Source organism: Podarcis raffonei, chromosome 6 (assembly GCF_027172205.1).
Source record: "Podarcis raffonei isolate rPodRaf1 chromosome 6, rPodRaf1.pri, whole genome shotgun sequence".
Lineage (NCBI taxonomy): Eukaryota > Metazoa > Chordata > Lepidosauria > Squamata > Lacertidae > Podarcis > Podarcis raffonei.
Window position 1 is genome coordinate 78,312,697 of NC_070607.1, and position 23,110 is coordinate 78,335,806.

Genomic DNA, 23,110 nt, shown 5'->3' on the forward strand with positions numbered 1-23,110 from the left:
CATCTTAAAAAAACATTTTGGGGCGTGTGGAATTCAAATCTGCCATTGTTTTTCTGATTGGACAACATCTAGCTTCGTAAGTCTATGTTTGATGAAGAAGTACATAAGCTGCTTTCAGAAACCCAAAGAATTTTGATTTTGCCTTCTGAAAATGTCAGGAAATATACTAAATTGTCTCTCCCATATTGGTTTCTACAGTTACAATAGGCACTGTAACACTTCAACGGTTTGACCCCCAATGGAACACTCTTCCAGACAAATGCCAACAACGAAAATGTATAATATAACTGGAAGTACTTGGCAATCATTTTTAATAATTTTTATGCAATTTTACACAAAAAATGACCTACATTCAAAACTAAATTATATTAATTTAACCAAAATATCTTTTAAATTCCCAAGTCATGTTACAACTTTTTAGCAACCCTCGTTTTTGGAAAAAATCAACACACCCTATTGGACAGGCATTACCACTGAGCTAACAGGACACTCTCCTATGTTCTCTGGGGAATATTTTTTGATAATTTCTAAATGACTGTTTGCTAGTTATCTTGGTCATGAACTATCTTGTGGGATTGGTTTTTTTCTTCTTGCAAAGAGAAATGTGGCACATAACTAAAAAAATTAAAGGCAATGGTGATCTAAACTAGAAAGCTTAGTCACTCCTGAATTCTTGGAGGAGAGTCACCAGAGTGTGAGATTTCACATGTAATAAACTAAACCACAAATATCTGGAAATATCTGGCCAAACAGTTGATGGTGAAAAGCGACATCTAGTGGTTGCAGACGGCATATTATTTCCTTTTTCTGCTTTTATCCTTCTGTTCATGCCTTGAAATCCGGTCCACTCATAGTTTCTTTGCTAGGCTCCCTTTGGTTTGCTTCAGTGCAGTTTTCCTTCATTTTCATGAAAACGGTTCAACCTTCATGCAATAAAGAAAACAAATGGAATTACTATTCTAGCATACAATTAAGGCTGCCAGATTCTGAACCAACTAATGTAGATTGTTGATCAGCAGATTGATTAGCCCATCCAATAGTAATGAATGATTCTCTCCATGCTTGAAAAACATCACTTGCTGGCTTTGTTCTTTTTTTTTCTTCATATCATGCTTTTTATTAATAGCACAAGAGCAAGCCAGTTGGCAATTCTATTTCCAATAAATTAGCATCAAGGGGTCTTGAGCAACCATCTCTAAAACAATGCTTCCCTCCTAAACCTTGCGTCTGTTGACCCAAATTATATTCAAAGGACATTGCCAATATTCACATCTCAACACTGAACAAAATGTGGGAGATTTGCAGTCAAATCTAACAATGCTAGTTAGTATGTGAAAGGGTTAAGAAACAGAACCATGTAATAAAACTTTTACTGTATTTTCCAACTTTAGGCTACAAATAGAGCTGCCCTGACCAAAAAACCCACCCCCAAACCCTGCCCACCCTGCACACAGAAAACGAATATTTCAGGGAGCAGCTTCCACCTTAACCTTCTTCCCAACTTTGTTGTTTTTCTACATGCAGAGTTACTTTGATGATGCTTGCAGCGTGGAAAATACTTAACATTTGGTTTTCCTGGTAACAGAAATTGGCACTAAACCGATCTTTCACTACTCACTGGCACTTAGTTTGCTTTGTCAACCAAGATCTAAAATAAAACTGCATCATTTCCCTATTAGGACTGAACCTGTGAGTAAGTATGGAAAACTAGCGGGCTTTTTCCTTCACCCATAAACTTTTAAAAGGGAAACATATGGGAGTCTTCTCCTCAAATGTTTCTTTGCCAAGGATGTAAAAAGTATCGATTGCCTGCATGGGGCTGATAGATACAGTGATACCTTGAGTTACATATGCTTCAGGTTACATACACTTCAGTTACAGACTCCGCTAACCCAGAAATAGTGCTTCAGGTTAAGAACTTTGCTTCAGGATGATAACAGAAATTGTGCTCCGGCGACGCAGCAGCAGCAGGAGGCCCCATTAGCTAAAGTGGTGCTTCAGGTTAAGAACAGTTTCAGGTTAAGAATGGACCTCCAGAACAGTGGTGTAGCGTGGGGGTGCAGGGGGGGCGGGCCGCACCGGGCACAACATCTGGGGGTTAGGGTTAGGGGGCGCAAATCCACGGGTTAGGGGGTGCAAATTACTTGCCTTGCCCCGGGTGCTGACAACCCATGCTACGCCACTGCTCCAGAACAAATTAAGTACTTAACCTGAAGTACCACTGTATTGAAGTGGAGCGTAAGAAAAATGCATGGAAAAAATCAGAGATTTCCTCAGCTGAAACTTCTGCAAGTTTGTCACCAAGCCCAAGTATCTATGAATGCTTCACAGTGCAAGCCCACACATGCCTACTCAGAAATAGGCCCCAATGAGGGCAATCGGACTTTACTCGCAACCAAGTAAGTGCATCTAGAATGAAGTGGTTAGCATTAGCAATGCAGAAATAGAGGGTGGGTGAAAATAATTGCATAATACTTCTCCTTGTAGCAACTACAAATCCACCACAGGAAAAAATCTAGTAAGCATCTAAGTGGGGGTTTTGTGGTGGGGTCTCTGCCTCATCCCTCAAAAACTGCACCTGGCTACTTGCAGGGAGCAGCCAAAGGCTACATTGTAATAGCTTCGCAATAATATTAATAATTAGAAGCGAACATCTTCAAAGCCCTCTGTAAGCAAAATTTAATCCCTCTGCCACCCTATGGGGTATTTTTACAGATGACGACCTCAGGTCAACAGCCAAAGCATGCTGCCTTTCATCTTGCAGGGAAAAGTTGTTGGAATGGGTCTCATTTCAGCTCCTACCTCGCGACTTTCTATTCACATCACTTCCCCAACGCTCTCTTCCAGACTCCCTCTGTGCATTATTCTGGCTTCCTTGATGTTTGTTCAAGGATCTTATCAACTCAGGACTCACCAGGCATCTGCAAAGTGTACGCTCTTTCCACACATCCGCTCAGCGCGTCGTGTTCCACCTTGCACGTAAACACAGTATTCCCCGCCCCCTGTGCAGGTGTCACTCTCAGAAGGCTCCACATGGAGTGCAAGCCATTGGCGCCAACTACGGAGACTGAGTGGCAGATTCCCACATGCAGTGGCTTCCCATCTTGGAACCAATTCACCCTGATCACGCTAGGGGAGAAGTTATTGATTCGGCAGCTTAGCCTCAGCTCCTCTCCTGCAACAGGAACCGGAGGGTCTGGAGTGATCCAGAGGACTTCTGGGGGCGTTCCTGTAGGGACATGAAATAACAAAGTGAGTTGCTCCCCTTAAGATATAGTGGCAAGCGATGCACCCTGTTTTGCCAAGGCCATTTGGGAGAAAGATGTAATGCATCTTGGTTGAAATTGCTGTTTGGTTGGTTGGTTGGTTTTAATTAAATGTAACTTTCTAGTCCTCGTTGCTGTAGAAATAAGTGTTGAAAGCGTATGTCCCTAGAATATATGTGTTATGGCTATCAGGTGGTTGCTCGAGAGCAATCAGGCAAGATGCCTCACTGGTCTGTTCTAAAGCTTTATTATTGGTGCTAAAAACCTTTACAATGCAGAGAGCCTTTATTCCATGTCTTGCTCATTCACTAGCAGAATCTGAGAGTGGGCGGTCCTTGAATCTTCCCCAGCAGAGTAGTCTCTTGACTCCCAGCCTACGCCTCCCCTCTCTGCGCGAAAGCCTACTGCTCAAGGACGGCTTGGGTAAAGGGGGACCTCCCTCCTCCCCGCTTTGCTCAGGCAAGGTGTCCTGGCACCGCCTTGCCTCCTCCGAGCCCTGCATCTCCTCCCCACTAGAGGCGTGGCTTCCTTCCTCCGCTGAGGAAGTGCTGCTTCCCACGATCTTTGGGGGCTCTCTGTAATCCATCCGCCTTTGCCCCCCTCGCGCCTGAGCCGATGGCAGTTCCCTGACAATATGCATTCAAGGCCAAAGGCAATAATAAATGAGAAATCAAATCTGCTCCAACCACAGACGCATCGTACCTTGCAAATTTATTTCATAGGAGAGTTCTTCGACATTTCCAAAGCTGCTGTGCTTGATCCGACAGGTATAAATTGCTCCTTCGTCATCTCTGGTCAGGATAAACTCAGTCTGGCTCCATATACTATAAAAATCACTTTCACAAGGGAAAGGCCCAAACTGTGTCACTTCTTCAACAGGCTGTCCATTTCGAAACCAATCCAGAGTGATGTCCTTTGGGTAAAATTTCTCCACAACACAGATCAGAATAAGCTTATCCCCCTGTATGGGAACCTGGGGCGAGCTGAAGATGTAATGACTTGCTGGTCGAGCTGCCAGATAGAGATCAAAAGTCTGTGTGTGTTTGTGTGGAGGGGAAAGATATTCCATACACAGCTTTGAGACATTACACTAGCTCTACAGGAAAAGTGACAGAACAAAAGAACCTGTACTATAGGTATCTATTTGGCTACTGTGGGCTTCTCTTGTTTTTGTGGTAAATGATGTACCTTGTCTCTATTATTCCAAGTCACCCTCAGGTAACACAATCGGAGGCTGTGAAAATTTTACCACTTGCTCCACCTCCAGCTCAATCCCACTGCTAGCATTTGAAGCCAAGTGGCGCTGTGGGTTAAACCACAGAGCCTAGGACTTGCCAATCAGAAGGTCGGCGGTTCAAATCCCCGCGACGGGGTGAGCTCCTGTTGCTCGGTCCCTGCTCCTGCCAACTTAGCAGTTTGAAAGCACGTCAAAGTGCAAGTAGATAAATAGGTACCACTCCGGCGGGAAAGTATATGGCGTTTCCGTGCACTGCTCTGGTTCGCCAGAAGTGGCTTAGTCATGCTGGCCACATGATCCGGAAGCTGTGCGCCAGCTCCCTCAGCCAATAAAGCGAGATGAGCGCTGCAACCCCAAAGTCAGCCACAACTGGACCTAATGGTCAGGGGTCCCTTTACCTTTACCTTTACACATGATGTTACCTGAAATCTGTAGGTATACAGTGGCTTTCTGAGAAACACTTCTGTTTGATGTACTCCCCCTCAAACTAGCCTCCACCCAGCTTGGAAATGGAAGTTGTGGTTGTGTCTGGGCAGATGACAGCTTCAGAGAACTGAAGTTTGGTGGGGGGCAGGAAACAAATCAGGTAATGGGCATTGGATTAAGACATCCCTGCTCCCTCTCTGGTCTGAAAGGATGTGTCTTGAAACCCAGCAGGAGGAAATGACCTTGCTGAATTTCAAGTCACTAATCAATAGGGAATTCAAAGCACGAGGTCAGTTGATTGACAGGCAGACGTCCCCACCCACCTGTCAATTTTTGGAGATAAGGATGTGGCCAGCCTGGCAGGAGAGGCTTGCCACCCCTGCACTATTGGAATACATAACCTGTCTGCTGCTTCCTTTGATAACCGCTATCAATCTTACCAGTAACATGAATAATTGTGGTCCTCCGTATTGGATTTTTGAGTGTGCTGTGCTGGATGTTGCATTCAAATTCCGCCCTATCGTCCTTTATCGTCGGCGTGTAGCTCAGGCAGGAGGAGATGCTGTAAAATCTGCCATTGGCTTCCAACGGCTGCTTGGCCATACTGGTAACATCTTCTCCAGTTTCACAAAGGGCTGCATCTTCCTTTGCATGGTTTGCTGCCAACACCATCCTGTGTGGGTTTCTCCAGTACCATTTCACCTGGATTGTTTTGGGTCTAAATCCATTTATGTTGCACATCAGCCTGATCTTTTCATTAATCGGGATCAGGTCAGGCTGGATGATCGAGGAGACCTGGGGCTCTGCTATATATAAAAAAAAGCAAAGGCAGTTAGGGTACAATGGACCTAGCAAAAGGTCCCTTGAACATAGCGCAGCCTTCTTCCCACGAAACCAGAGATAGGAAACTGTTGGCCCTCCAGGCCACTAGGGGCGCATTGGAAGATGGCCGACAATAACATCTCTCCGACCCACACGAGGTAATTAAGAGGCTGTGATGGGAGTAAGCAGCCTCCCTGCCCCCCCAAGTGAGTGGGGGGGACTGCCCTTGCCTGCTGTGCCCTATACCACCCCCAAACTCGAGGGGGTGGGGGCACTAGGCAGAAAGCCCTTGTGTGGACTTCGGCTCTCCTGGACGCTGTCTCTGATTCGCGCCTCTAGCTGCAGCAACTTCAAAAGAAACAATTAGGTGGAAGCAAATGCACATATTTCAAGGAAGAGTGGGGAGTAAAGACTGCTAATTGAAGAGATCTCTGAGAAAGAAGACGGGTCGGATAAACAGGAATATATCATGAGAAGACACACCAAGGCTCGGTATGTCTACAACGAGACTGGATGGGGGGGGGGAATTTCCTTTCTTTTCTTTATGTGATTAACCAAGAATCCCCCCCCCACAAGTCAGAAATGCCACTTAAATGACCTAAACTGATGATTTAAGACTGTGTGGAGATAATCTCTAACCAAAAGCATGTTTTAAGGAGATCGTGGAAAGTTTAAGAGCTTTGGGATGACGCAGTAAAAAACAGCGTCACCATTTTGGCAAGTTCTGTCGAAAGACTTATGTCTGGGATGAGGAATGGATCTGTTTTCATATTGCGGGCGAGCCTCTTCAGAGGACTGAAGAAGAAGAAGAAGAAGAAGAAGAAGAAGAAGAAGAAGAAGAAGAGGAGTAGTTTGGATTTGATATCCCGCCTTTCACTCCCTTTAAGGAGTCTCAAAGTGGCTAACATTCTCCTTTCCCTTCCTCCCCCACAACAAACACTCTGTGAGGTGAGTGGGGCTGAGAGACTTCAAAGAAGTGTGACTAGCCCAAGGTCACCCAGCAGCTGCATGTGGAGGAGCGGAGACACGAACCCAGTTCCCCAGATTACGAGACTACCGCTCTTAACCACTACACCACACTGGCCACCACACAGAAGGCGACAGATTTGTGAAGATTAATGATGGAAAGAGTGATTTTATTTATGGAAGTGATGATATATGGAAACCATCTCGATATGGTGATTGGACGAACGGAAAAATTCACACAGGATTAAAACTGGTGTTTACCTGCTTAAGGAGATTATCAGAAGAGATCACAAAGAAAAAAGAAAAATATATGAATAAGATGAGACGTGGGAACAGCAAGATAGGACTGGATAGAAATATGAACATTATTTGGACAGATTTGTGGATATTAACGCAGCAGTAAGAAGATGATTGGAACCCCCTTCGGAACTTGAAATATGGGTACCCCCAACAAAAAATTTAAAATTCGGCTTTGTAATTTGGAATTTATGTGATGTGATTTGATTTGATTTGATTTGATTGGTCGGTTAATAAAAAAAAGGAAACTGTTGGCCCTCCAGATGTTGCAGGACTACAACTCCCATCATTCCCAGCTATTGGCCATGCTAGCTAGAGCCCATGAATACCTATAAAGCCACAGGTTCCCCATCAGTGCAGGAAACATAAAACGTATTTCAATGTTAATTGAGAAACTGCTCTGCAGAGGATCGTGAAGGCCAAGGTTATCAATTACTACTAGCTACAATGGCCTTTTTGTACCTCCACTGGTAGAATCAGTGAATTGTAAAGTTGGAAGAGGCCATGGGGGTCTCATCTAGTCCAACCCTCTGCAATGCAGGAATCTTTCACCCAACGTGGGGCTTGAACCCCCAACCCTGGAATTAAGAGTCTCCTGCTCTACCGACTGAACTATCCAGATCTAGAGACAGTGTGCCTTTGAATAACAGCTGATGGGAATCCCAGGTGGGAAGAGAGCTATTGCTTTCAGAGTTCCTATAGGTGCTTGCTTGCCCACTGTGCGAACAGGATCCTGGACTAGCTGGGCCTTGGTCCAATCCAGCAGAGCTCTTCTTGTGATCTTAGCACAAAATGGAGAGAACAGAGTGGCCCATGAAAAGCCAAGCCATGCCCCCAAGACATATCACTAGTAACTTAGTAGTAACTAGAATATTTTTATTGGGCAGTAAATAAATACAGCAGATAAATAAGTAAAAACATGTGTTGGGAACAGAAAGTTTCCATTTTTGGAAGAGGGGAGGAATAGTGACAAATACATGTGCAATCTTTCACGGATCATTTCATGCAGATCATGAACTGGGCTAAAATGAATGACTTCCGCCCTGAAATGTTTTAGGATTCTTTAAAATTTACCTTTTGCAAGCCGCGTTTGATAAAAGATGGTTAAAAATATGCTGCATAAGCCTGTCAGTATGATGCAAGCGGTGGCCACCCCAACAATAAATCCTGTGTCCCGATGATAGGATCTTGGTACTAGAATACAAATGCATTTATTAAAACCAATAGCAGTTGTTCTGTTTTTGACATATGCTTTGTCACTTCTTTGGCTTGGGCCTCCAAGACTGCTTGCTGGGACTCCCCTCCTTGAAGATGATTTTTTTTTTCTTGGCTTGTCCTGTTATTATCGCTGACAACAGAACAGTGGATCTAAATAAGAGTTATGGATTGTGATCCTGCAGGATTTGCTTTTGGTACATGAATAAAAGGGGATGCAGGTGGCGCTGTGGGTTAAACCAAAGAGCCTAGGACTTGCCGATCAGAAGGTCAGCAGTTCGAATCCCCGCGATGGGGTGAGCTCCCGTTGCTCAGTCCCTGCTCCTGCCAACCTAGCAGTTCAAAAGCACATCAAAGTGCAAGTAGATAAATAGGTACTGCTCCAGCGGGAAGGTAAACAGCGTTTCCGTGCAGTGCTCTGGTTCGCAGAAGTGGTTTAGTCATGCTGTACGCCGGCTCCCTCGGCCAATAAAGCGAGATGAGCGCCGCAGCCCCAGAGTCTGTCATGACTGGACCTAACGGTCAGGGGTTCCTTTACCTTTTACCTTTACATGAATAAAAAGCCATTGTCCGGATTCAGGACAAGAGCTTGAGGTCTCATTGGATGAGGAGCAAAGGAAGCTGAACCCTCCAGCAGATCCACACTGCCAATGAGCCTGATGATTTGGACATCTCTGTCCCAGGACTGAAGGTCCCCACACCAGCTTCCTGGGTGGTGCAGGTGCCTCCAGACCCCACCCCTCCAATTATTGCAGGACCATAGAAGTAGAGGAGATGGCGAGCAAGGCAGGAACTTCAGAGCCACCAGGAAAGTGTGTGGCTAGTTGCCTGTGAGGCTCCTTGGAGACCAGATCTCAACCCCAACTCAGCTATGAAGTGTAGTAGTGGGCCAGTCCCCCCCCCCTCAGCCTAACATACCTCACAGGGTTGTTGTGAGGATAAGGAGAACTATGTAGGCCACCTTGAGCTCCTTGGAGGAAAGGTGGAATATAAAAGTAACAAATGATAATAAACAGATTTGCGGACACTTACTTGTGACCAACAAAGTTGTATTTCTACGTAGCGGCTTTCCCAGGGACTCGTGTTGGACTTCACAGATATATAAGGAACCGTTATCAGCCTCCGACACCATTTGGGTGACACGACTCAGCACAGCAAACAAACCGTCACGGCCTCGGGAAGATGGGGCCCCTGTGCATATATCTGAGGACAGTGGTGTTTCGCGTAGGCTGCCTTGTTTCCTGACCAGCCAAGAGATGTTAATTGCTTGGGGGTAGAAGTCATGAACGTTGCAAGAAAATGTCTTCTCTCCTTCTGCAGCAGCTAGGAGACTTTGGGGTGACAGCAGCACAGCAGGCTGAGCTGGAGTGGGAAAGCAGATTATTATCAGAGAGGAATATCGCTCAGATCCACCACTGAGGAATGTCTTCCACGTATCTGCTGAAATGGAATCTACTCCATGGAAGCTTTTGCTCTAACAAAATGTGTTGCACGCTATACATTTAAAGCAGTCTCCTACCACTTTAAACAGGGACGTGGGTGGCACTGTGGGTTAAACCACAGAGCCTAGGACTTGCCGATCAGAAGGACGGGGTGAGCTCCCGTTTCTTGGTCCCTGCTCGTGCCAACCTAGCAGTTTGAAAGCACGTCAAAGTGCAAGTAGATAAATAGGTACCGCTCCGGCAGGAAGGTAAACGGCATTTCCGTGTGCTGCTCTGGTTCGCCAGAAGTGGCTTAGTCATGCTGGCCACATGACCCGGAAGCTGTACACCAGCTCCCTCGGCCAATAAAGCGAGATGAGCGCTGCAACCCCAGAGTCGTCTGCAACTGGACCTAATGGTCAGGGGTCCATTTACCTTTACCTTTACCTTTACCTTTACCTTTACCTACCACTTTAAACAGTCATGGCTTCTTCTCCCAAAGCATCTTTGGAAGTGGAGCTTGTTCAAGGTGCTGAGATTTGCTAGGAGACCCCTATTCCCCTTACAGAGCCACAATTTACAGAGTGGTTTAACAGTCAATCCCTCTTCCAGAAAACTAAGGAGGCACTAAGGATGTGCCGCAGGGCCCAGGCCAATTCGGCACTGTATGGCCTCTACTGTTGCTCCCCACCCCACCCCCCAGCTCTCCTCCTCCTCCTCATCGTGATCGTGGCAACAATGATGGCAGTCACTCCTCCCCTCCTTACTTTTTGTTGCTGTTGTTCTCCCTACCTCCCATTTCCTGATTTACTTGTGGGGCTAGGTGAGGTTTGCCACAGCTTTAGAAGCACTTGTTCCTTCTATTAGCAATGTTTGGCGGGGTGAGTGTCAATCATTTCACAATCAAAATAGCATCCTTTGCACACATGGGTGAAGGTTTTCAGAAGCACAATAGATATGTGGGGTTGGCGATTAGAAACCTAAGAAGGGAAGGAAGGCAGAAAACCCCCCGAGACAGACCCATGAAGACAGCCTGCTCAGTGGCACAGAATAATGTTGCAGGGGACAGTAAACCAGGAGAGGGAATGATGTGGACTGACTGAGAAGAATGTATGGCTAGCTAAGTGGAACATTGCACAACAGCACTGCAATATTTTGTGACAGGTGCCACATACAGTGCTACCTCGGGTTACATACGCTTCAGGTTACAGACTCTGCTAACCCAGAAATAGTACCTCGGGTTAAGAACTTTGCTTCAGGATGAGAACAGAAATCGTGCTCCGGCGGTGCGGTGGCAGCGGGAGGCTCCATTAGCTAAAGTGGTGCTTCAGGTTAAGAACAGTTTCAGGTTAAGAACGGACCTCCGGAACGAATTAAGTACTTAACCTGAGGTACCACTGTATAATAGCCCACTCTACTGGACCACTTTATTGATCTCAAAGATTCTTCATTTTGTGTTGGTTGGATAACTTCAAAAAGCAATTGGTACCTCTGACTTTAAGCTGGATCTTTCCATTTCCATACTGCGGAGTTACCAACACAGTACACGTGTAAATCCCTTCATCCCTTAATGTCACATCGGACAAGGTGAGTGATGCAATGCCATGGGGTAGTAACTCAACATTCACTAAGGGCCCGTGCCGGTAACCTGCTGTGTGGTTCCCATCAAACAAAAACACTGCCCTCTCTTCTCCAGATACAGTCTTCACCGCCCATTTCAGAGCCACGTCTTCTTTTCTGACGCTCTCCTGAACTGTAAAGTTACAATGCAGCACAACTGGGTTGTGTACCAGGCCTACTACAGGAGAAGGACTAGTCTTCACCTCCAAAGCAGCTGGAAACAAAACAGAAGGGGTGTATGTGAAGATATATGCACACACACACACAGGCGTAGCCAAGGGGGCAGCTGCCCCCTTAACTAACTGACCCACTGAATCACAAGTACCTCGGTTCTGACACACACACACACACACACACACACACACACACCGAACATAATGCCTATCTTTGGCACCAAAAATGCTGCAAAGATTACAGAATAATAGAAAATTAGGCAATAAGCAATAGACTCTCTGTGTGTCTCTTTTTATCTATCTACACATGCACACAAGCACACATATCCACAGTCTGCATAGTTCTTTTACTGAGAGTATGTCCCCTTTGTGCAAATTTAATTTTAAATTAGACAATATAGACGTTTTTAAAGACCAATGGCAAGGTTTCAACAGTATCTTTTTTTATCAGTGTATACAAGGTCAACAATATGCCAAGAATGTGTGTCACTTTTTTAACCACTGGCAAAACATAAACTTTGTGTCAATTTCTCAGTTAACGTGCTTTCCCAAGGCTTCCTGTGGTTTTTTTTAAAAAAATTAAATTATTTGTTAAATTTGTATATTGCCTTTCATCATAAGGGAACAGGGCAGTTTACAACATAAAATGACAAAATAAGAACACAAAATACATACTCAGAAAACAAATAAGAGCAAACCCTCCCCACATATTTTTTGGGTACTATTTTACTATGTTTAACCCTTAGGTTTTCCAAAATCTTGCCACTGAGATTCCTGCAGCTATCAATAGATGGCCTACCAAGTTTGTATGTAAAATGTCCCAATTTTCCCCTGTAAAGAAATTTGATAGAGCCACTTGGGGGGGATTTCTCCCTCCTCCCGGCTGCTGATTACTGCTGAGATTTCTTTTAAAACCTTTTCTAAATGCCCTTTGTAAAAATATGGGGTATCAAAGTAAAATACTAGACGTTGTGGGGGGGGGGTGAGAGCAGGCTAATTTCTCATACACAAAATGATTGAAACCAAGATTTCGTTGGGGGAAAAGGGGGCGGAGAGCCTAGTGCCTGTACATTTCGTCTCATATCTTAGGTTCTGCAAATGCTAGGAACTTAACTCTTTTTTAAAAAGAAGAGGAAGAGGTGGAAGAAGAGGAAGAAAGCTGGGAATCTGTGGGTTATGGTTCATGTCAGGGCAATTGTCCCTACCCACCACGCCACGCTTTGTCCCCTGCCCCATTCCTCTGCCGCTGCTTCCAGTCTTTTACAAGACATCTGAAGGCAGCCCTGTTTAGGGAAGCTTTTAATGTTTAATAAACTATTGTATTTTAATATTCTGTTGGAAGCCACCCAGAGTGGCTAGGGAAACCCAGCCAGATGGGCGGAGTATAAATAAATTATTATTATTATTATTATTATTATTATTATTATTATTATTATTATTCCAGTATACAAGCAGCAGCTCCACCAAGTAAACGAGGAAGGGTCCCTACCTGCAGCCATAAGGTAGGATAAGAAGAACGGCAGTTCCATTGCAAAGGTTAAGGAAGCAAAACAGGTGGACTTTGCGCCACACCTTCGGAGGTTAAAAGTACCCAAAGGAACGTTGCCAAGAGGTGCCTAAGACGCTTAGCCTCGCCCAGGAGAGGCTTTGCAAACAGCAGCTAATTGTCAGAGCTTTTCCGTGTTTCATTAGCCTATGGACGTTTCATTTCCCTATTAACTCAGCTTTTGCAATCCCCTGAGCACCCCCACGTGCATACTGTATATGGTAACATTTCATGCATCTCAGTAGACGGTAGTTCAGGAACACTTCTCGCTCCCTAAGAGGGAGGTCGCCTGCTCTTGGTAAAGGGACCCCTGACCATTAGATCCAGTCGTGACCGACTCTGGGGTTGCGGCGCTCATCTCACTTTATTCGCCAAGGGAGCCAGCATACAGCTTCCGGGTCATGTGGCCAGCAGGACTAAGCCGCTTCTGGTGAACCAGAGCAGCACACGGAAATGCCGTTTACCTTCCCGCCAGAGCTGTACCTATTTATCTACTTGCACTGGTGTGCTTTCGAACTGCTAGGTTGGCAGGAGCAGGGACTGAGCAACGGGAGCTCGCCCCGTCGTGGGGATTCGAACCGCCGACCTTCTGATCGGCAAGCCCTAGGCTCTGTGGTTTAACCCACAGCACCACCCGCGTCCCTTCCCCTAAAGGAGCAGGTTTGTAGTTTGGGGGTACTCTTGGATCCTTTGCAGTTGCTCGAGGCTCAGGTGACCTCAGTGGCCTGGAGTGCCTTCTATCAGCTTTGGCTGGTGGCCCAGCTATGCCCCTATCTGGACAGGGATAGCCTAATTACTGTTGTCTATGCTCTGGAAACCTCAAGGATTACTGCAATGAGTTATATGTAGGGCTGCGGCTAGTGCAGAACTCAGCATCCAGGTTGCTCACTGGAGCACGACAGTTTGAGCACATTACACTGATCCTGGTCTGACTGCACTGGCTGCCAATTAGCTTCCGAGCCCAATTCAAAGTGCTGGTTTTGACCTATAAAGCCTTAAACAGCTCAGGACCGCAATATCTAAAGGATCTTCTGAGGCCCTCCTTCGTGTGCCACCTCCTCCAGAGGTACGGAGGGTGGCAACAGAAGAATGGGCCTTCTCCACAGTGGCTCCACATCTGTGGAATGCTCTCTCCAGGGAAGTTCGCCTGGTGCCTTCATTGTACATCTTTAGGCGCCAGGCAAAAAACGATCCATTTTAACCAGGTTGATCCAATTTACATCCTATGCCCTTTAAATAGTGATGGGGGAGGGGGCGCTACTGGCTTTATTTTTATTAGGTATTTTGTGGTTGTATATCTTGATTTTATTCTGTGAACCGCCCTGAGACCCCAGGGTATAGGGTTGTTTATTAAATAAAGAAATAAAGAAAAAAGAAAAAGAAGAAGACGTAATGTAACGTGTTGCGAGATTGCATTCACATCGGGGCCAGAAATGAGTTTGGGGTGCCATTCCGACGTTCATTTATTTCGGAGCAACCCCAACTTGAATTCATCAGACATGCACGTTTGATTATTTTGACTGGCTAGGCTGGAACGCGGAAGCTGAGGAATTGCGCTTGCTCGCTGCCATCTGGGGGACTATTCAGACGTGAGCAAGGAAGCAAGGCGCCGATGGCGTGCTAAAACTATGCCCTGGCCGGTGGAACCCGGGACCCACAGGGGAAGCGGGCACTTGGCCGGGAGCCGTTTTTCTCTCGCAAGTAAGTGAATACGCCTTGGACACGAGCAGCCCGGGGCGCTAGGACGCTTGCACGGGGAAGAGCAGCGCACAGCCGCCTCGAACTCGCAGCCGTCGCGGCTGCTAGATCTCAAGGCTTCGCGCGCTGCCGCTGTGCTATTTCGGAAGTCACTCCACGCCCCCTTCAGGGGAGCGTAAGGAATGCGGTGTCCTTTCTGCGCCCGAATGGAGTGATGCTACCCGTGCTCCGGCCGCGCGTCTCTCCACTGTGCTCGGTTGTCTGTTCCTGCTATGCCCGTGAGCGGGTCCAGCGACCCCTCTGCGTCACACCGCTGGGTTGGCTCGCAGGTAGGAGTGCACAGGAATGCAAAGCTGAGCCTGCAGTCCTCGGCGCACTTGTCCCTGCATTAACTCGGTGGGGTTTACTTCCGAGTAGATATGCAGCCGCCACTCTCCAAACTGCACGGTAGGACCCAGGCGGTCGGTGCATCTTCTCTTTAAAGTTGCTGCAGATAGAAGGAGGGGGTGAAAGCAGCATATTGTTTAATTTCTGCCAGCCAAACCAACCAAAAGGAAGAACATCAGAAAAACACCTTGCTTAAATCCAGGGAATTTAATACAGAAACATGAATTTTTTAATGCTGTGAATCACCCCGAGAACTTTGGATGAAGGGTGCTATGCAAATTTAATAAATAAATTAAAAAATTGGCAAATTCTGAACCACCTTCTGTAATCTCTGCTTAGAGCTGTTTCCTGAGAGGGAACCATACAGCTCGCTCCTATGCATATTGACAAAGTCTCACTGCACTAGATAATTAGGTACTTTCAAGCAAATGCAGCCATCACAGTGTAATCACTGAGTTCAATGGCGCTTCTTTCCCAGATAAGAGGATAGAATGCAGTCTTCATCACATTTACATTGATGGGAAGTAGCACATGTGAGATGCTTCCAGCCCCTGCCAGCACTTCTGCCAATGCCAACAGCAGACAGAAACATTTCTATCAGCTGCATCATGTTGCCTCCAATATATAGAGGCTGGGTTCTATAATGCATTTCTGAAATGTTTCAGTAGTTGGAACCCTAGCAGCTGGTCAAAAAAGACAAATGGTATGTTGATAACACTTACCTACCTCTATTTTGCTCATTTGGGGCATTTGATCTCTTCCCTTTCTGAACTGCATATATATATTGAAAGATGAGCATAATCACAATTTCATACAATCTAGTTGTCAAGCGAAGGCTAAGCATACTTTGAATTGGAAGCTTTAACCCTCAACCTTCCACATAGCTACAGGCCACTCCTAAATACACATACTTGCATCTAGTGAACAAAGATTTACTCCCACATATGTATACATCAGTCTCAGATCTTTGACCAGATGCTCTTTGTCTTCATCACTCTGCTGCTTTGATGTCAGGTGCAGCCTGTGGGTGGAATTAGCGAGGGAAGAAGCTTTTCTACAGTGGAATTGGGTTGTCCTGCTTGCTTCCCCCGTCTGACTCATCCATCTTTGCTGCGAGTCCTGGAAGACCTCCCTGCCTTGCAGACCATTTTCCACTGGCCTGGGAGGGCGGGGCCCTGGCTAACTCCAGCTACAAAAGCTGAGACTGAAGAGGCCAGAGACTAACTCAGGTGTCTCTTAGTGCAGACCCAGGTCATTTGAGCCTGACTTTCCACAGCCACCGCCCACCCTGAACCATCATTGGCAGGATTTGCAGCAATAACAGCAGGCATGTTCTATGCCATAGGTAGGCAAACTAAGGCCTGGGGGGAGGATCCGGCCCAATCGCCTTCTAAATCTGGCCCGTGGACAGTCCAGGAATCTACGTTTTTACACGAGTAGAATGTGTCCTTTTATTTAAAATGCATCTCTGCGTTATTTGTGGGGCACAGGAATTCGTTCATTTTCCCCCCAAAATATAGTCCAGCCTCCCACAAGGTCTGAGGGACAGTGGACTGGCCCCCTGCTGAAGAAGTTTGCTGACTCCTGTTCTATGCTTATATTTTTTTTCCTCTCTTGCTAATTATGCTGCTTTAAGATTCAGGTAGGTAGCCGTGTTGGTGCTACTGAACTATTTATTTATTTAGCTTTAAGTGTGCATTTTATATTTGACTTCCTTTAGTAATGTTTTATTTTGAATTTTTTTAAAAAATGTTAGCTTTAACTTTGCTGCACTAAGTGTGCATTCTGTAGCTGACCTGTTTTGTAATCATTAATTTTGAAATCTTTAAAATATTTTAGTTTGCTGTTAATTATGTTGCTTTGAATGTAAACTTGACTTTCTTTTGTAATAATAATAATAATAATTTATTATTTATACCCCGCCCATCTGGCTGAGTTTCCCCAGCCACTCTGGGCGGCTCCCAATCAGTGTTAAAAACAGTACAGCGTTACATATTAAAAACTTCCCTGAACAGGGCTGCCTTAAGATGTCTTCTGAATGTCAGGTAATTATTTATCTCTTTGACATCTGATGGGAGGGCGTTCCACAGGGCGGGCGCCACTACCGAGAAGGCCCTCTGTCTGGTTCCCTGTAACCTCACTTCTCGCAATGAGGGAACCGCCAGAAGGCCCTCGGCGCTGGATCTCAGTGTCCAGGCTGAACGATGGGGGTGGAGACGCTCCTTCAGGTATACAGGACCGAGGCCGTTTAGGGCTTTAAAGGTCAACACCAACACTTTGAATCGTGCTCGGAAACGTACTGGGAGCCAATGTTTGGGTTGCTTTATTTGATGTTATAATGTAGGTTTGTAAACACTTTGAGATTATATATATATATAATCAGTATAGAAATGAAATGAATAATTCGCTGGGGCTGCACCTGCCATCAAAGCAGATTGTCTTCATCAAAGAGTATCCACCATCAGAGCAAAAGATAGACAATATATGAGAGAAACCACCATTTCACATCCCCTCACTCTTTACTCTCAGTATACTTACTGTTCAGTCCTAGCATTGTTGTCATATGGCACATTCCTCTACATGTTTACTTGTAAGCAATGCCCAGTGGACTCAATGAGGCTTACACTCACATGTGTAGACAGGGTTGCAACACAACAGCCTTTCCTATACAGTGGTACCTCGGGTTAAGTACTTAATTCGTTCCGGAGGTCCGTTCTTAACCTGAAACTGTTCTTAACCTGAAGCACCACTTTAGCTAATGGAGCCTCCTGCTGCCGCCGCACCGCCGGAGCACGATTTCTGTTCTCATCCTTTAGCAAAGTTCTTAACCTGAAGCACTATTTCTGGGTTAGCGGAGTCTGTAACCTGAAGCATATGTAACCTGAAGCGTATATAACCAGAGGTACCACTGTATAGTGAAGCTGACCTAAACTCATTGACTGCAGCAGGCTTAGAAGTGCCAAACTGAATCTGGCTGCTAAAGATACTTCCTTTAAAGGCAATTTACATTTGGCACAAGAGGCTGTGATGCATACTGTGAGGTGAACAGGAGTCTGGCCATCTTGCACTGGCCAAAATGGGAGGACTATGTAACTGGACTACATAAACCCAACCTAAGAAATAATGTCTGGCATTTATTTCATTTTCATATTCTTTTTCAGTACTCATTTTTTCAGTCGCCGGTATGAAACTGTTTGCTTCAAGAAAATAAGCAAATGCAAGTGGAATTGTAGAGTGCTCTAGCAGCCTCAAAATACTGTCATCAAGTCCTAAAACCCCAACATAGTTGTTGTATAAATACAAAGCAATGAAAAAGGCTAAAATTTATTTCATAATATAACATAACTGAAGATATTTAAATACTCTTTGCAGTGCACACTGTGTTCTTTTATCCAACCATGGATCTCTTTCTTCCTCTGAGCCGCACTTCATCCAGTTTTTTAATCACTGGAGCCGATTTTTTAGATATAGCCGAGTACTTCTTCAAGAGTGCTTTGAACAGAGCTTCTGTGTTCGGGTGGGTGCTCAAAAAGGCTTTCTCCAAAACATACAAATCAACACCCTTGTCCTCAGGTAGGGCAGAAATAAAACTCAGTCCAAAATCTATTAATACCAGCTCCATCTTTTTTGCTGGTGGTGGTCGTAGCAGCATGTTAGAAGTTGTGAGATCCCCATGCACAAGATCTTCATCATGCATATGTGCCAGAATCTCACCAATCTTCTCTGCTAGCAGAATAAGGTTGCTTGAATCATTTCTAGTTTGCTGTTCAGACATAATATAGTCCCGGACTGTAGTTGAGCCCACAATATCTTCAAGATAAATACAATTGGAAACATAGTCCACAAAGTATACAACAGGTGCAGAGATCCCTAAAAAAGAAGAGTACAGCCATAAACAATTAGTCCTCAGCTTTGTACATCAACCAAAAATTATACATCATAATTAGACAGCCTCAAATACAGACAAGTCTTCAGAGCAAATAAAGCTTTTTTGCAGTGAATACACATGCAAATTCAAGCATCTGTAATCAGTCATTCACCTTGTCAGGTAAAGAAACTAAATGCTGCTTTCGGCCAACCAAACCAGTTCCTGTACATAATCTACCTTAAATTATACTGGTTCTAACAAGTTAAGAAGTCAAGACAAAGACTATCCCTGCTTCAAGTCTCCAGAACACATGCAAGAACACCTCTGTGTTACGGAGGTTGCAGGCATATTTCTCATTTAGTAGCCCTAACAGCTCTATAGCAGCCTTCACTGTGTTGTGGCAAGACAGTATAAGCTGCAGCTACACATCTTAACTTCTTTTCTGTCACAGAATCCAGGGGATCTTGGAAAAGGGTGGTGTGTAGCGAGGCAAAGGAGCTAAGAGTATGCAGCACATGTGAGGGGCTTTAAAACCAATGGAGCCACCACCCCATTAAGAACAACACAGTTATCTCACCCTAGCTATGCATAGTTCTGTCATTTCAGATTCTGAACTTCCTCAACAGACCTAGCAAAACTTTGAAGATTAAAACACAGCTTTTAGAAAATGTTAACAGAAACATTCCTTGTACATTCCTAGCCCAAGACCGCAGTACTCCCTGAAACATTGGTTTTCAACTAGTGGGTCAGGACCAACAGCAGCGGTACCACCGCCATGAAAATATATGGACAAAAAAAGTGGGTCTGCAAATGTGTGTTGGGTTAAAGGTGGGTCCAGGGCCCAAAATGTGAATGAGTACTGCCCTAACACAGAGGCACTGTTCAAGACATGAGTAATATTTTTTAAAATAATTAATGTCCTAATAATGCATTACTCTTAAGTATCTTTAAAACCGTTTCTCCTTTTTTGTCATCCATTGGATGCTTCCTGTTTCTCATGTGTGCCAAACCAAGAGTTTGGGCTACCTGTGAGTGGTCAGAACAAGTGTATAAGATGCTTTTCACTGAACTACAAATCACACACCACCACCCCCATACAAAAATAGGGAACAGAGAAGGGTGGCTTTATTTTTTTTAACAAGCCCACGGGGGGGGGGAATCTGTTAATCTTGGGGGTGGGGTGTTCTTTCCCCTTCCCCAACATTACCAGGGCACTTTTTAGATCTACCAAGCAGACTTAAAATATATTTATTATCCTCCAACGAAAGTGAGCACCCTTACGAACTTTTGGAAGGGGCGAAAACAACAGCGGCGACCCTGTTTGCTGGGGCGCCTGCCTGTCCAAAACACCTGTGGCTTAGCCCACCGCCTTCAATAACCAGTCTTCAGCTTCTTTGCCTATTGCAGGGGGGGATTAGTTTCGGTCACTAACGACTGGAATCGAGCCGCGTGGCTGCTTTGCTTGCAATTCCCAACCGCACTCCTTGCAAAGAGGTGGGCCGGCCATGCAATTTAAAGGAGATGGAATCCCAGCCCGCGCGCCCTCCCTCCCTCCCCGCGCAGTCCGGTCTCGAGGCGCGAGCCCACCTGCCCGCCGGCAGCGAAGCAGCGAGCGGGCCTCCTGCGCCGTCCGCCTGCGGCTCAGGCGCTCCTCCAACAGCGGGTGCCGGTAACGCTTCGGGAAGCGGTGCTTCGCCACCGTTGGCCGGCCTAGGAAGAGGCCCCGGTAGACCCGGGCTTCGGCTCCCTGCTGGATCATCTCCAGCCCCGCCATGGGCGGAACAGCCGCTGCCTCGGGCTCGGCGACGCCCGCGCTCCCCTCAGCCAGCACAGCCGCCATCTTGGATGCCAACGGCCGCTCTCTCCGAGGTGGATTGCGCGTGCGCCTTTCCTCGAGGATCCTTACGTCCGGCGCGGGATCGGCGAGTTGGGCCGCCGGAAACAGCCGAGTCCGGAATCCGAACTTGCCGGAAACAGCCGAGACCCGAATCTGCACTTGCCGGAAACAGCCGAGCCTGGAATCTGAACCTGGCAGACTTCGCAGTCCGTTTGCTTCCTAGTTGAGCCCAGCGGTGCTTTCAAGTAAAAGTATTGGGCTGTATATGTATCCCTTGATCTCAGTCAGTGGGGCATAGCGGTTAATGCACTTTGCTAGGATGCGGCAAATGTCTGCCTTGAGCCAGACATCCTGGAGAGTGAAGTCAAATGGGCCTTAGAAAGCACTGCAAATAACAAGGCCAGTGGAAGTGATGGTATTCCAGCTGAACTATTTCAAATTTTAAAAGATGATGCTGTTAAGGTGCTACACTCAATATGCCAGCAAGTTTGGAAAACTCAGCAGTGGCCAGAGGACTGGAGAAGATCAGTCTACATCCCAATCCCAAAGAAGGGCAGTGCTAAAGAATGCTCCAACTACCGCACAATTGCACTCATTTCACATGCTAGCAAGGTTATGCTTAAAATTCTACAAGGAAGGCTCAAGCAGTATGTGGACCGAGAACTCCCAGAAGTGCAAGCTGGATTTTGAAGAGGCAGAGGAACCAGAGACCAAATTGCAAACATGCGCTGGATTATGGAGAAAGCTAGAGAGTTCCAGAAAGACATCTACTTCTGCTTCATTGACTATGCAAAAGCCTTTGACTGTGTCGACCGCAGCAAACTATGGGAAGTTCTTAAAGAAATGGGAGTGCCTGATCACCTCATCTGTCTCCTGAGAAATCTCTATGTGGGACAAGAAGCTACAGTTAGAATTGGATATGGAACAACGGATTGGTTCAAAATTGGGAAAGGAGTACGACAAGGCTGTATTTTGTCTCCCTGCTTATTTAACTTATATGCAGAATACATCATGCGAAAGGCTGGGCTGGATGAATCCCTAGCCGGAATTAAGATTGCTGGAAGAAATATCAACAACCTCAGATATGCAGATGACACAACCTTGATGGCAGAAAGTGAGGAGGAATTAAAGAACCTTTTATTGAGGGTGAAAGAGGAGAGTGCAAAATATGGTCTGAAGCTCAACATCAAAAAAACGAAGATCATGGCCACTGGTCCCATCACCTCCTGGCAAATAGAAGGGGAAGAAATGGAGGCAGTGAGAGATTTTACTTTCTTGGGCTCCATGATCACTGCAGATGGTGACAGCAGCCACGAAATTAAGAGACGTCTGCTTCTTGGGAGGAAAGCAATGACAAACCTAGACAGCATCTTAAAAAGTAGAGACATCACCTTGCCAACAAAGGTCTGTATAGTAAAAGCTATGGTTTTCCCAGTAGTGATGTATGGGAGAGCTGGACTATAAAGAAGGCTGATCGCCGAAGAATTGATGCTTTTGAATTATGGTGCTGGAGGAGACTCTTGAGAGTCCCATGGACTGCAAGAAGATCAAACCTATCCATTCTTAAGGAAATCAGCCCTGAGTGCTCACTGGAAGGACAGATCATGAAGCTGAGGCTCCAATACTTTGGCCACCTCATGAGAAGAGAAGACTCCCTGGAAAATACCCTGATGTTGGGAAAGATGGAGGGCACAAGGAGAAGGGGACGACAGAGGACGAGATGGTTGGACAGTGTCTTCGAAGCTACAAACATGAGTCTGACCAAACTGAGGGAGGCAGTGGAAGACAGAAGTGCCTGGCGTGCTCTGGTCCATGGGGTCACGAAGAGTCGGAAACGACTAAACGACTAAACAACAAAAAGGATGCGGCCGTGTTTGCAAGGTTACTGGGGAGCACTCCGTTGGACTTCTGGGCCCCCTGCTGAAAAAGTTTGCTGACCCCTGCCTTACACTGTGTCTGACCATTAGTCTGACCATCTATCCATAAAGACATGCCATACTAAATAAAAATCTCCTTCTTTATCTATGTCTCTCATTGATCTAATTTAGAAGAGGGGAATGAGAAGTGGTTGTCTTCCACTCAAATTAGCAGAGCTGGGGGAATATGTATTACCTGACCCGGTAGTTCCATCCAACATTTCCTCCAAGCAAAGTGGCTCATTACAATTCCTTAACCATGGATATAACGGCTTCAATATGCTGATGTGAAGATATGGCACCCTCTGCTGACCAGTTTCCGAATTAAGGGTGCTTCCAAGGACAGGGGTGTGTAGTTTGCAAACGGGTTGCTGAGATGTGGGAAATGGGTTGTTGTTGGGGAAACGGGTTTTTT

At 45.9% G+C, this 23,110-nt stretch overlaps 1 protein-coding gene and 1 gene segment (V, D, J or C); both read right to left on the minus strand.

Moving 5' to 3' along the window:
• Positions 1 to 12: 12 nt before the first annotated feature.
• Positions 13 to 13,150, minus strand: LOC128416425 (immunoglobulin heavy constant gamma 1-like). The segment is given in 8 exon segments: positions 13 to 923; positions 2,915 to 3,229; positions 3,969 to 4,277; positions 5,370 to 5,735; positions 8,089 to 8,208; positions 9,262 to 9,591; positions 11,140 to 11,484; positions 12,933 to 13,150. Coding segments are annotated over 8 exon segments (1,830 nt in total).
• A 5,232-nt stretch (positions 13,151 to 18,382) lies between these two features.
• TP53RK (TP53 regulating kinase) lies at positions 18,383 to 20,993 on the minus strand. Its single transcript, XM_053394159.1, has 2 exons — positions 20,530 to 20,993; positions 18,383 to 18,944 (listed from the first exon to the last, which is right to left on the minus strand). The coding sequence occupies exons 1-2, from the start codon at positions 20,780 to 20,782 to the stop codon at positions 18,463 to 18,465; spliced, it is 735 nt and encodes a 244-aa protein (XP_053250134.1). The 5' UTR covers positions 20,783 to 20,993; the 3' UTR covers positions 18,383 to 18,462.
• Between the last annotated feature and the right edge of the window lie 2,117 nt (positions 20,994 to 23,110).